The 14,846-nt window shown below is 40.3% G+C and overlaps 1 protein-coding gene across 2 annotated transcripts in view; it reads right to left on the reverse strand.

Moving 5' to 3' along the window:
* The window catches only part of pik3r2 (phosphoinositide-3-kinase, regulatory subunit 2 (beta)), a 39,450-nt gene that overhangs the window by 10,685 nt on the left and 13,919 nt on the right, over positions 1-14,846 (reverse strand). For both annotated transcript variants that reach the window (XM_037786991.1, XM_037786992.1), the window contains exons 3-9: positions 6,291-6,383; positions 4,306-4,380; positions 3,247-3,399; positions 1,761-1,971; positions 1,470-1,555; positions 446-548; positions 104-202 (exon numbers count right to left, since the gene is read on the reverse strand). In XM_037786991.1, coding sequence (XP_037642919.1) covers positions 104-202; positions 446-548; positions 1,470-1,555; positions 1,761-1,971; positions 3,247-3,399; positions 4,306-4,380; positions 6,291-6,383 — 820 coding nt within the window. The remainder of the gene's footprint in view (positions 1-103; positions 203-445; positions 549-1,469; positions 1,556-1,760; positions 1,972-3,246; positions 3,400-4,305; positions 4,381-6,290; positions 6,384-14,846) is intronic.

Below are 14,846 nucleotides of genomic sequence, written 5' to 3' on the forward strand. Positions count from 1 at the left end.
AGGAAAAAATGAAATAACAGGACAAATGGCTGCACAACTAGTAACTATTCAATTGATTCAGTTGTGGTTCTAACTGATGTGGGAGATAATAGTGTTGCTCTACCTGAGGGTGAGAGTGTACTCGCCCTCCAGTTTACTAGAGGCATCTCGGACCAGGAAGGTGCCATCTGGAGTGTCTCGCAGCTTCTCGTTCACCTCCTCTCTGCAAATACAATGACATGCAGTACTTCATGAACACTAACCGCGATCAGCCGCAATTTAACAGCAAAATATAAACATAATTCCCACAATCAAAAAAGAGTAAAATAAGGATAACTGATTTCTGGAAGCTGTTTCATGTATAGCGGACTAGTATCTATGGCAGTTTTTATCCAATACTCTAAATAAATGAAAACTTAGTATTAACTCTGATCAGATCCAACAGTGATCTATTTTCATAATTTACCTGGAGATTTCTCCCCAGTACCACTCAGCATCGTTCAGCAGGCTGCTTGTGTCTGTCATGGCTGATGGTGCCACTTTTGACTTGACTGGCTTTGCTGGAAGAACTGGAAACAGACACACGCATAAACACACAAAGATCACCATTAAAAGAATTTTATAGAAATGGAACGGATCCCAACAGTCACTTAAAGCCAAGCTTTTTAAGAGTTTTTAAGTCGTGGTTTTCACACACAATAAGATCTTTCACCGGGAGGAATCCCGATGAGTGTGTCTGGTCAAACAAACTACATTTTGTCACGAAAACACACGCAAGAAGTGACACGGTAAATGACGTAAATCCATGCGCGAGACATGATTGTTCGTTCAAGCAATCTACAGAACTTTCCTTGTAGTCCCTGTGCCTGTTGAGGTTGTCGTTGATGCTTGTGTGCACAAAATTTCCACACGTATTTACTATTTTATAGCCTGTTTCCTCTTGGTGCAACAACAAGAACTTTGGTTTCTGTTCCAAGTGCAACACATACAGTAAAGTTCCTATGGTTACAGGCGACCACTTCGCCAGGTTTCCACTCAAACCTGTGTGTTGCGCTCTCATTGGCTGTAGCTCCCCAACACACTCCCCGACAGGTCCAGATATTGAGCATGCTAGATATCTGGGATGTGTCTGCGATGCATCGGCAAGCTTGCGTCTTTGAACAGTTCACACATCGCACTCGAGTGCCAACTTGCGAGCGCGAGCCATGCTGATTTGCCTCTGATCTGGGACTTGTGTCGGGGAGCTCCAAAAACGCTGAGTGTAAAATCAGGGCTGAAGTCGTGTAGTGTGAACTAGGCATTACACATTAACTCCGTAAAAACTGCAAAAAAGGTGTACCTACACATATAAAATTGTCTGTAAGAAACTTTTTGAAAGTATTGTATTAAAGCTAACATAATCAACATTTCACTGCCTATAAATGAAAATGTCTTTGTGCTGTACTAGGACATAAATATACTTCTATGCAGCATTACTAAATATAACATACCTGGAGGAGCGAGGTCTTGATCTGTGGTTCTCTCTATCAGCAGCCTCTCCACCACAAGGGCAGGGAACTCCTCATCTGCTGACAACCTGCAAATCAATAGCAGGTTTAAAAATACATAGTTGAGACTCACAGTTTGACACATTTGATAAATTCAAACTCTAGATTTGATCTTATTTACTTCAGTAGTCTAATGCTTCACAGAACTGACAGATCCAAGGTGCCCAATTTGTTTAACTTCACACACTCAACTGCATCTGTTTCTGTGTATAATATCAATCAACCAAAACTGACCAAGGGGTGGAGGGGCCTGTCCGTATCAGCAGCGGTCCGAAGATCTTTCCCAGCGTGTGTGTGTCCAGGCCATTGCTGGCCTGCACCTGGGTGACCTTGGCCAGGTGTGTGAGGAGGTACTGCAGGGTGAGACGGTGATGGAGAGGGACGGAGGTGGAGCTCTCGAGGACCAGGCTTACCTCTCTGTCATGGCTTCCAGCGACTGCACCATCTGGAGGGTATTCAAATATGTAAGATCTATGCATAACACTACTGTAACAGGAGAGTCAAGATATTTAACAAAGTATATGATGATAAAATAGGTAGTTGTATATACGGTTTATCTGCATTTTGAGACATTCTGACCTCTATTTTTATCACCTCCTTTTCATAAGTAGCTAAAATGTCAAAGGGGTCAATGCATGTTTCTGTAAATAGGTCTAGTATATATCTGAAATTAAATCTTTGTGCAGAGGAGAATCAGCTGAAGGATTTCTAGCATGCCTCAGTGAGCTCATCCTCTCCCGACACTCGACTCTATTCTCTCAACGCTGACATGCAACTGATCTCGATCAGCTGCATATGAGGCAGTTTGGGCCTTGTGCAGTTATTTTTTTCTTAAATTACAGTTGATGAAGCAATGAAAAGTGCCTTTCTAATGACTAAAACAACACACAAAGCAGCACATAGCAAATTTTTTGGACTCATGTTATTCTGTTACATAGCACAAAACCTCTTTCGTCTACGCTGTATAAAATTTGACACTCACAACTAATTTTTCTACTTATGAGTCCAAACATATTTTCTTAAAACAAGCAAAAATATACCAGCAGGATGAGTTTATTTCACCTGTTTCAAGCACTGATCGACTTATTTATTTTGTTTTTCTAGAATTGAGTGTTATTTTCCTAATATGAGATCTATAGCAGTAAAAACCCACAGAGGTTTCAGAACAATGTAACTTTAGTTGGTATTTTAAAAGACCATACTGGTGGCTTTGCATGTTAAAGCCCATTAACTGCAAATTGTATGTGCTTTGCATTACTGTAGACCATTTTCCAGAGCATACCATGGGTTTTTAGATTGTAGATGCATATTTTCCAGGCGCCACTGGTTTCACTTCATGGTAGAAATGTATGAACATTGCAGAGACTTGAATCTTGCCTGAGATGGATAATCCATCACAGACAACACATAGTCGGTTTGACCTTTTTTTTTTTTTTGCAAAAGTAATGTTATGGTCGCATGGTAATGTAGTTGGGAGCATAAGTTTTAAAAGCAGTTCAATATCCAACTCCTTTTTTGTTTACTGTTTGTCTTCTGGATTCTGGAAAAGGGTCGGCAGTAATGCACACAGTGTGTGATTTGTATGAGCTAAAACTTCTGCTGATGGTTCATTAACAAGCCATTACAATACAGAGACACATAGAAGATGACACCCTTTTAGAAAATGGGTGTTTAGTCAATATAAGAGTCAACTTGAAGCATGAGATGAGACCTGCTGTACCTGCTGACTGCTGTAGGACCTGCTGCTGCAGTGTGACAGCAGTTTGAAGGTGAGCGTAGACACAGGCGGGGATGACGGGTGACGGTAGGTCTCTCAGGTAGTTCAGGACACACTCGGACAGATACCCCACATCTTTCTGACACATCTCACTCTCTGGAGTCCAAAGACACAAACAAAAACATTTAGGGACAACTTGTGACAAGAAAAAAACAACAAATCAATCAAAAACAAAGAAATCTGAACGCTCTATTCTGTTGTGGGTTGAATTCTCTCCCAATTTATATGAGACAGGTGAGATGTACATGACCAACAGTAGAGGGCTACTTTCACTGATGTAAAATATGCATTGTAACCATATGAAATATGAAGGGCATTGCTGAGAAACGGCATGCATGTTCAGAACACATTAAACTTTCTGTAATTCACTTTAGTACGCAATATATAGCTTAACCTAAACTGGATTTTTTGAGGATTTGAGAGTAGAGCGGCAATGATTAATTGATTAGTTATCAACAATTAAATTAAATTTGATAATTGATTAATCGGTTTGAGTAACTTTTTTAAGAAGAAAATTCAAATTCTCTGATTTCAGCTTCTTAAATGTGAATATTTTCTGGTTTCTTTACTCCTCTATGACAGTAAACTGAAAATTGTGGACAAAACAAGACTATTGAGGACGTCATCTTGGGCTTTGGGAAACACTGATCAACATTTTTCACCATTGGAGAGTTTAAACAATACGATAACAGATGATAATTTATTTTACATAAACAAACAATCTCGATTGAAAATGCAACCACGTTGAGAAATCAACTTATCATTGCTCTGTTGTGGACAAACTATGTAACAGTCACATTGTTTCTAAATCATCTCAAAGCTAGTTTGGCATTTCTGAACTGCAATTTTATCCGGAATACAGTACACACCAATACGATATACCTGCAATAAGCTAATATGAGTCAAGCTCTAATGCAATGTGAACACAAATACAGTTTATTACACAAACTATAAAATAAAAATGACAAAATGAAGATTATAAAGTATAAATCTCTGACTCACCAAAGCTCAGGCTGTAAATTGGGCTGTCTTCACCTGAGGATTCAGTTGACCTGTACAATATCGTGCAGTCCAGACCTGAGAAATACAAAAAGAGCAGTTGCATAACTGAGCTGACAAACTCTAACGTAGGGGACGTCTCTATGTCTGCCTGACTTGGACTAGATGAGCTATTGCAACATAAAATATATGTACGCCATGGTATGAGACACTGAGTACAGACATTTTATTACCGGCTGGACAATGTCAGTTTATAAGCAACAACTTGTACGTGACAAAGCACATGGCCAGATGTTTGTTTTGGAAATACTCAGCACAAAATTTCAGCTGTGTGTTGTTTTCATTCCTGTCTCACATCCAACAACAGAGAGACGGTGATCAATCAACTGGGGGAGAGTTGGTCCTTCAAATGTTTTTGCACAAGCAATATTTACAAGAGCAGAGCCAACGCATGTTTGTTCTTTTCTTGGTGGAAAATGTGTGTTTAATATAGTGACCCAAACACAGAACAGAAAAACTCTAAACTGAAACCTTGGATCAAGAAATTCTTTTAAGCAATATAGGTAAACTATCTTCTCATTTTCAATGATAAGGGAAACTCAAGTGGGAAAAAAAGGTTTTTATGTTGTGGTCAAGAAGAAACCTTTCAGCAGACTAACATACAGTACCATTCGAAACCTTGTTAAAAAACTGTTCCATAACAGAGATAACAGAATATGTAACACATGCTGTGAAAATATCCCTGAAGAAAACATTTTAACTCTGAATGACTACTTTTCTCTTTTGGGTCCCAGGCTTTGAAAAAACCCCATTGAGGAACACGGGGTCTAGACAGCTTGCATCTAGGAGGCAACTCCTTGAGACTAGCCAGTCTCTCAGGTAGTTGTGAAAACCACACCGTGCAGTCACAGTGTGTGTGCATCCAACACTGGGAAGTAATTCAATATCAGTGCTACATTATATTATTTACATTCAGAGACAGACCTCCTGCCGCCCCTCTAGTAGATACCAATGTTGAAATCTTTTCCGATGCCTCGCATTAGAAGAATCTCGCTGAGATGGAAAGCCAGTAGAGTCACATCTGAAATGTTTCAAATATAGCTTGTCTGCTTCTCTTTGACTTGATTTCTTCCTTCAATAAGCGAACAGCTTTGACCTGGATTCACTTTATCACTGCACTGAAAAGACTAAAGCTGTGCCCCAATTAACTACTACAAACTAATTCTAATCAGGTTCAGACTATGTATCGTGTTTACAAATTAAATATACTTGGAAAAATCTGAATGCAGACTAAAAACACTATTAAATGAATCGCCAACTATTTAGAAAAATCTATTAATCGGTTTGGAATCAGACATTTTTTTCTTAAAAAATTACTCAACTTCTTAAATGTGAATATTTTCTGGTTTCTTTACTCCTCATTTTGGATAATTGGTCAGACAAAACCATCAATTTGAAGACGTTACATTAGGCTCTGACAATTTTTTGACATTTTGTACATTAAATGATTAACCAATTAGTCGAGAATATAGTCTGCAGATAAATAAATTATGAAATAATTATTAGTTGCAGCCCCACATATGTGTGAGACAGAAAGAAAATAAAAAAGGAAGACAAAAAAAAAAGACTCAGAACTGTGAATGGAGTCCCACTGAGCGCTATTTGTTAATAACATGGTGTGAATCAAACCCACTGCGCAGGACTCTCAGTGAGGCCAATGAGAACCGTTCTAACTGAAACCACATTAGTCTTCAATGCAGGAAATCTATATCAAGTCACTAACCCACCGAGGGCCTACTGTGAGTGTGCACTTCTACATCTGTGTGACTGCCTGACTGGATCCACATGTCTATGTGTCTACACTGGAGCAAATGCTGGCATGAGAGCAACAGGCACATGGCGGGAGGGAGACAGTCGCACATATACGGAAAGACGGGGAGGCGAGACAGAAGACAGACGAATACGTTGGCTGATTGACATGGATGTACCTCTCTTCTCTATGGCTTGGATCAGGCTGACGAGGGCTGGGGGAGCCGTCTCCGGCGGTGTGAACTGCTCGCTCAGGTCCAGCACAGAAACAGCTGAAACAACAACACAAATCACTGTTACACTTCTGGCACAAAGCCTCTGAGAGACCACGGGGGTGCTACAGCACTGACAAGGGCACAGTTAACTAGGAGCAGTTGGAGATGTAGAGCGTGTATAATGTTGTGAGCATGTATATAAAAAACACAATAAAATATGATGAGGTGGATTTTAGTATCCATTTCGCAAGAAGCACACCTGTTTTGCAAAAAACGCAGCAGCAGTTAGTGTTGAAAAAAACCCAAAAAACTCAACACTACCTAAACACAGAACGCTTGTGATGCATCTAACTGTGGTAGTTTGTAGTCTGGAAGTCTAGCTGATGAGATATATGATAAGAAAACCAGAACAATTTAGGAAATGTACAAAAGAATGAAAAGAGGCTTTATACAGAGGAGCGAAAATAAAAACGAGAGAAAAAAAAACACACTGCTGATGGCGAGCAAAAACTTTATCTACTTTACAACTCCCCATAGACCAAATCAAACATCTTTTCAGTCCGAGAGAAAGAGAAAAGGAGAAAGCAAGAGGGGAAAAAAAAGAGAGATCCCATTTCTCTCCCCTCCCCTCCCTCTCTTTTTTTCCCTTTTCTTCTCTCCCCTCTCGCTTTCTCTCCTCCCCTCCGCTCCGTCCTGCTCGGTGTTTCGCCTTAGCTCTTTGCGTGAGTGGAGCACAATAAAGGATTTAATCAAAACTCCTGAACAAGCAAAAGCCCTGTGGCAGTGTGCCAGCCCCGGCCCGGCCCAGACAGGCAGGCAGGCAGCGCCTCCTATTCGGCCCCAGAGCAGGGCTGTGAGCTGGGGGTTGAAGGGGGGAGGCATGGGTGAGGGGTGGGGGTAACGCTGGGAGCAGGGAGGGCCTGGCCTGGCCGGGGCTTGGCAGTAGGCTCCTGTTCCTGGCACGGCTCGGCTAAACCGCTGCTGATTATTAATTTGGGGAGTTCAGACAAGAAACACCGCGTCAGCACATTCCGTTCCCCTCTCGCTCGCTCTCTCTGGTTCTTGTTCTCAGTTTCTCTGGATGTCTCTCTCCCTCTCGCTCCCTCTCTCTGTCCTTTGCTCTCTTGCATTCTTGTTCTTGCAGGACTTTCTCTCTTGCTCCTTCTTTCATTTTCTCCCTTCTACTTAAGTTTTAATACAATCTCTCTTTTTCTTTTCTCTGTGTCTCTCTTTGTCTTCATGCCTGCCGGTTAAACATGGAAACTTTGCCTGGCAGTGTCTCCCGCTCTCTAGCGAGCACACAGACAGACCTCTGCCTCTTCTTTATCCCTGTTGGCCATTTTGGTTGGCAAGGTTCTTCTTCCCTCTTCTCTTATCACAGAGTGTCTCTCTTTGGTGTGCAGTACAGTTTTTACTAGGGGCGGGAAAAAAAATAAAATGTACCTATGAATCATGTTTTTTTTTTTTTTTACGATTTTAAAATAGATTTTTTTGAGGCCAGATTTTATATATATATGCTTCATTTGAGTCTATGCGGCGGTAGAAGGAAGTTACCACGTTTAATATTGTAGTCTGCATAACGTGACATCATATCCGTTCCGTATCCGTCAACAAAACAAACAGCAGCCGGATGCAGCGAGCCGAAAAGATAAAGTAGAAAACAGCAGAGGGTCCGTGTGGTGACGACCTGCACCCTCACTTTTTAATTCCAAAGTGGTAAACACTACACCTACAGTAAAGTATGGAAACACTTTGGGTTTCACACATTGCCAGGAAAAGCAGAGCTAGACATCATGGCTAAAGCTGCATGCTAACTCTGTCATGGACAGGAAACGTTATCGTATTGCGGTAACGTGTGGTCAAGCCAGCTGTCACTCTCATCTCCGTGGTCAAATCAGTAGCGCACCTATATACTGACATTTATGTTAAAAGCATTCAAACGGCCCTGATGGAGCTGACGGGAGAGCTAGCAACGGACTTGGCGAAGTAAGGGGAAGTAAACACGTGTGACTACGTCAGGTTTTCAAAATAAGGTGTTAACGAAAGGAACTGTATATACCAAATACATATATGGAAATAAGATTGATTGGATTATATTCACCAGAAGTATAAAACATTACATGTCCCTTATAAATTAAAAATAAAATACCACTATTTTGTGAGGGAAATGTATTAATAAATAATGCCTGAGAATAACTGATATATTTGACTTTGGGACATCTCTGACTACATACTTGATGAAAATCAAACATGTTTACTGTTTTAATTTAGATAACGTTTTTCCCATGGTTTAGTGTTAAAAAAAAAAAAAGTTAAAAATCGCAATAAATCATAATACTGAATCGCAATACATATTGAATCGGCACCCAAGTATCGTGATAGTATCGGATCGGGAGATAGGTGTATCGTCCCAGCCCTAGTGCTAATTTAAGTCTGATCACAGCGTATTGATTCATTTTCAATGGAAGCAGGTGACATGAAGCTACAAACGGACGCCCGACAATTGTCACTGCTGAAAAAATGCCATTCCCAGTGCTATTTAACAACATAACTACGTCAACGAGCACTCGAGCAACACAACAGCGATACGGCATCAATGTAGCTCGGCCGTTTTGTTGGATTTGTCACTTGTAGTGTGAACATAGCTGAAGAGGTTTTGCAGCTCTACAGTAAAACAATGTTACACTGGCTTCGCTCCTGACAGACAAGACTCATAATTTACACTGTCACTAGAAGTTTAAACAAACACAGGTGGGTCATTTAAGGCATTTGAACATCTACCCATGCTGTCAAGTTTCTTGCGAAGTCTCCACAAACCAACTGTTTGTTTTTGCCTTTTCACATATCATAAAATGCCTTGACGTGCAAATCACAAACACTTTGGACCAATTAATTCTACATATTGCTTAATTCAATGCCTTCATTTATTGTCAGAATAAGTGAACACTGTCTAAGTAAGACTGGATTGTCATAATTACAGTTGCAGCCAAATGCAAAGAATGTATTACTTATTCAGCACAAGAGAGCAAAAGCCAATCTTCACGGAGCTCTTGTGCAGTTGGATTTAGGCAGGATGCAGGCAATAAAACGTGGAAATCAAATAAAACAGGGAAATAAGTACAAATATAGGCTATAAAACCACAAAATGAATGCCCTCCAACAGTTTGGGAGGGGAATAAGAAAACATTGATTGCCATATTTTCCCCAAGAGGAAGGAACTTTCTCACTCCTACATGCAAACAAACACTTTAGTTCACCGTATATTTCTCTTCACTCGCAAAAGAAAAAAATAAAGTTTGACTTTGACTTTCGTGCAAAGGAGGAGTCTTATTTTTTCTTTTTCCTGCCAAAAGCAGCTGAAGCCCTGCAGTCATCTCAGGGTTTTGGAAAGGTATGGAAAAAGAGTGAAAGGCAGAGAGAGAGAGATAAAGTAACAGCAACTTGTTAGTCAATTAGAACCACTTCCTTGGCAGACTGCACACTGGGAGACAGGGCTTATGACTTGACATGCCCTGAGACGAAGCCAATGGGAGAAACAGATAGAGAGAAACAGGGAGAGCTAAAGAGAAAAAAGCCTGACAGAGATTGTAGTTTGGCACTCTTGCACTGGTCCATGGTGCATTTGAGGCCTTACAAGTCTAGTTTATGCATGCATTCATTGTAAGAGATTTTTACAGGCTCGATCTCATGACTGTGTTTGCAGTTTTTCTGCAGAGATGCTTTGATAAAGTCAAACCGAATCATTCAACATCATCTATAAAGTCATGTGTGATGTGTGCTATCTAGACATGAAGCTGGAACCATGATGGTCGGATGAATGTTGCAGATCCTGTCTTTGTGCGTTTGCACCGACTTGCTCACTCAATCCAAGGCGAGCAGCAGACAGGCAAAAGTAGACTGGATGAAGCGAAACTATGTGAAGTAAAATATTTGCTCTGTATCTCCTGCATCAGTGTGCTTATGTAATACGTAGCTGGCTCTGCTGCATTCTCCCTCTCAGAGGTCTGTGTCAGAAACTGAAGCTTCTCCAAACGCAGAGATACAGCATGAATTCATTCACAGGGTTTCACTGCTCGAATTAAAACCTCTGGAATTTCCACTTTAAGTCCAAAACACTTCGGATTTGTGCTGATTTTTTTCGTGAATTTATCAGAGCATGCAGTTCAACTACCACTACTGGTACAACAAATTATCATTTGTTATGTGGTGAAAACTTTAGATTTCGCTCTTTTTTTATTTGACAAAACACTGTCTAATTCACATTTTAGGCTATTTATGCTAAAAATCAAGCTCAGACAGCCGTTACCACCAAAGAAATAATAATATCTTTAGGTTTCCACATACCCCAGATAACCAAATTCACTGGTTTTGTGGTGGGCATGGTTGAGAAGTACAGTAGACTTGATGAATTAATTTATGCTTTATCCTGTGTTAAGATCAAGATTACTATCAAACTACTATTTGCAAAGGTCATGAATGAACTTTGATGTCCAACAACTAATAGAGTAAAGGGCTGCAACTAATGATTATTTTTATGTCGATTAATCGATTAGTTGTCTGGTCAATAAAATGTCAGAAAATTGTCAAAAATGTTGATCAAAGCCCAAGATGACGTTCTCAAATGTCTTGTTTTGTCCACAACTCAAAGATATTCAGTTTACTGTCATAGAGGAGAAAATAAACTAGAAAATATTCACATTTAAGAAACTGGAATCAGAGGATTTAAATTTTTTTTTCTTAAAAAATACTCAAACCCATTAATCAATTATCAAAAATGTAATTGTTGATAAATGTAATAGTTGACAACTAATCGTTGCAGCTCTAATTTTGACTGCACATTTTCTTTTCTATTCCAGTTTAAATGAATACCACAAATAGGGTTAAAATTCTTGTTTTCTATAAGCTGTAAAAACAAAGACTCTGCCTAGTTGATTGTACTACAATCATTGGAAGCTGGATCCTTAACAAACACTCCCTGTCGGGTATTAAAGACTATCTTAAATATGTCAGTTTCCACTGAAACCTTCTATTTTTTTTATCTGCATTATTTCACCAGATGTAACTGATTTCCCAAGGTCTCACTGTCCTCCAAATGCACTGATTTAAGGCTAAATTGAAAGTAAACACCTTTATCAACAGATGAGGATAAAAAACGTTTTCAAACCATGTCGGTTACTCCAAGCATGTGTTTCTAATGTACAGTGGTGACAAGGCCAGTTGGTGTCTGGCTCAAGGATGGTGTGCAACAGTGTGTATGCTGCTGGTCAGATTTCACTGCTACGAGTCTTCACTGCGTCCCAACTATGTAGACATGCACCGCATTACGACCGGGCACACCATCCATTCCTCTGTCACAACATGCTTCAAAGCTACACGTGTACGAGTGAGCCCCCGCAACCACGTTAGACACAGGTGATCTCTGCACAACGCTGGATCTGGTTTTACAGGCCCACAGGCGTTACTGAGAAGAAACATTAACGCAGAGACGTGCTATTAAACTTGTAATAGCAGGCTGATTGAGACGTGTTTCATGCAATGTGACAAAACAATTTTTTTTGCTTGTAGTCGAATAGAGCAATTAAAAATGGGGCACTTTACAACTTTTGTATTAAAATGTCAATGTACATTATGACTCTTATAGGCAGAAATGGAATATAATATTCATTACTATGTATTCATTAGTGTATAATCACTTGAAACTAAGAACCACAGTGTTTTCGTTAGGAGTCTGTCATGTTGCTCTGCCATGTTTCTACCGAATGGACAAACCAAACACTCGCTCTAGAGAAAGCCTTTCACATCTTAACATTACCTGAAGGCCACCGTAGTTCTACAACATGCTTTTAAAACCGCAGTAACGTGAGACACAGAGTGCAAAACCGTGGTACCGGCAGCCGCAATCTGACCTTCGTTACTCCTAAAGTGTTATCATGGTAGGGATGGCCTCTGAGTGAGGCGATCGGCGTTACCACAGTTTTGCACTCGGCGGCTCACGTTACTGCAGTCTTGGAAAGGGAGGAGTGAGCGGAGGGGTACTCAGTTGGTTGCAATCTGCAACCACACTATAGATGCCACCAAATCCTACACACTGTACCTTTAATTCACACAAAGGTACAAATAAATTTGATAATTTTATGCAAAGAAAGAGTTAGGCGTTTAGTGACGTGTTAGCTGACATTGTGGGTTTGTAGGGAAACTACATTTTTACACTCAGTTGGCTACAGGGTGCCTAAGTGGATTGACAGGCCCATGTATACAGTGATGAGATCATTTCTTGTATGTGTATTGAGTGTTTGATGTGTATCGCCAACTGATTTAGCCATTATTTTTTACCGCCTGTAAGCCACGATCGGGCATTTAATCAATGCAGTTTGTGCCGCCCTTCCCGCTATTTCAACTGTCCACCAATCCAGTATGTAAATCTGTTTGTTTTTGACGTCGTTCCCTCTTCCAACTATATACAATGAATGTGGTAGTTGTGTAGTGAAAGTGTTTTTCATGCAGGGCTGTCTACTACTACATGTCTTTCCATGTACCTGAATGGAAAAAAGGTTGTGTTAATGATATGAGCCTTACACACTGTGTTGCATTTGTTGACATATTTGTAAATGTTTTTCATAGCTTCTGACTATATAAACAGGTGATTTGTCATCTATAACTGTATGATGCCATAGCATTGTTTCCAACTGGACTCCGAAAAAGACAATATTCCTACTAAGCTGTGGCTAATGACAATTAACATTCCACTAATATTCATTGCATGCAGCCGTGCATACTTTGATTAAGGTAACTGGTGGCGGACATGTTCGACTGTGCAAACACATTTCATTCCAAAAACCTCCTTCTTGAAAAGGTCAGCTTTGTGATATTTGCACACAAAACCTGTTGATATCCAGGTCTTTCATAATGTTTCTGACCAGAAATGTGGGCTTTTCTTTTGGGCATGCATCTCTGCAAACTGTTGGCTAGTTGGTTTGTGTACAACGCACAGAGCTGGATGTAAACAGGCAAGAGGCCGTGTGGTGCAAACTGCCGTAAAAAACACATTTGAGACGCATATTCTGAATGCGCTGTATATGTATGTATATGTATATGTAGATTATATGTATATATATATATCTATATAGATATATATCTATATCTATATAGATATATATATGTCCAAAGAGTGTTCAGAAATCCTGAATAATATCAACATATCCCACATGTCTTAATCTGAAAATGCTCCATACAGAATAAGGTCTAAATCTGAATATCCAAACGTGATATGCTGTACATGACCCGTATCAAATTCACAATATTGTCATATTCGGAATAATAGTGGAATATTTATTGTGCATGTAAACAGTCACTGTTACATGACTCTCTACAGTCTAAAAGTAATGGGCCCAGTGTGCTTCAAATGAAGTGCTTGTCAGATTGTTGAACAGCGTCTGAAAACCCCTCCCCCGCGCCTTTCCAATGTTGGAGTCAGGGCAGCTGCGCCCAACAATTTTTGTAACTTTCCAAAACCGTCAATCCAACATTTACGCCCACTTTACGCAGCGATTGGCCAGCTGTGCAGATGTGATAAAGTAGGCAGGGATTGGAGCTCATTTTTTGTCAATCTTCACACAACTTCTTCAGTCACTTTTCAAATGTACAACACCGTTAATGCCCTTGAGGAGACACGGTAAAAGTGTGTGCTGCTATCCCAGTTTGGATGACTTTCGTGTCTCGCCCCTCTCTTTGACAGGTTGTTCACCCCACCTTCGAGTGCAGCTATTTTGAACAGCTATAAACACTTTTGCCTTTGGACATGGTCGGTCTATACTTAAATACATAAATGAAGTTTTCAGCTCACCGAGTTGGAGATTTGGCCCTTCAGAAGAAAAAGAACAGACCATGCTTTTGTAGTATAATTTGGTTGATAATCTCGCATTATCATCATGAAAAAAAGTCTGACTGCTTTCATGATATCATTCTTTGGAAACAAACGGGAATCATGACTTTAGTTCAGTCGTGCCAATTGTAAGAAACTGTACAAAACATGCTTTACTCTGTTTCTAGTATGTTAAAGCCATTAATCTTTTAGTAAGACAACTTCATGCTTAAATGAGTCCTCATTTTCTGCTCTGGCACTAAAGAAACGCTCCAGAAAATAACATTTCTATAGCTCTGTAAAGTGTAAAATGCTAAATTTACTAAACTCCAGGAGAATAATACAACAGTCAGAAGACAAACCAAATACAGCTGGTTCCTATATTTGCAGTTGGATAGGGTGGCCTTGGCTTTCACTGTAGCCCTCGTCTCCCTCTCTTTCCAGCCTCTCCATATCTTTCCCCATTCACTTTCTCTACTGTCTCAGCCCCTTTGCCAACCCCCCCCCACCCTCCACGGGTTCTTTGAAAGTGTTTTCCTGGTAAGGCGCAGGGAGCGGGGAGTGAGTGGAGGCCTCTCCTTTCTGAGAACTGGCCCCGCTAACATGGTTTATAGCTGCCCAGAGACAGTATCAGACATGTATGTGAATCAGGGAGGGAG

Source organism: Sebastes umbrosus, chromosome 12, assembly GCF_015220745.1.
Source record: "Sebastes umbrosus isolate fSebUmb1 chromosome 12, fSebUmb1.pri, whole genome shotgun sequence".
NCBI lineage: Eukaryota > Metazoa > Chordata > Actinopteri > Perciformes > Sebastidae > Sebastes > Sebastes umbrosus.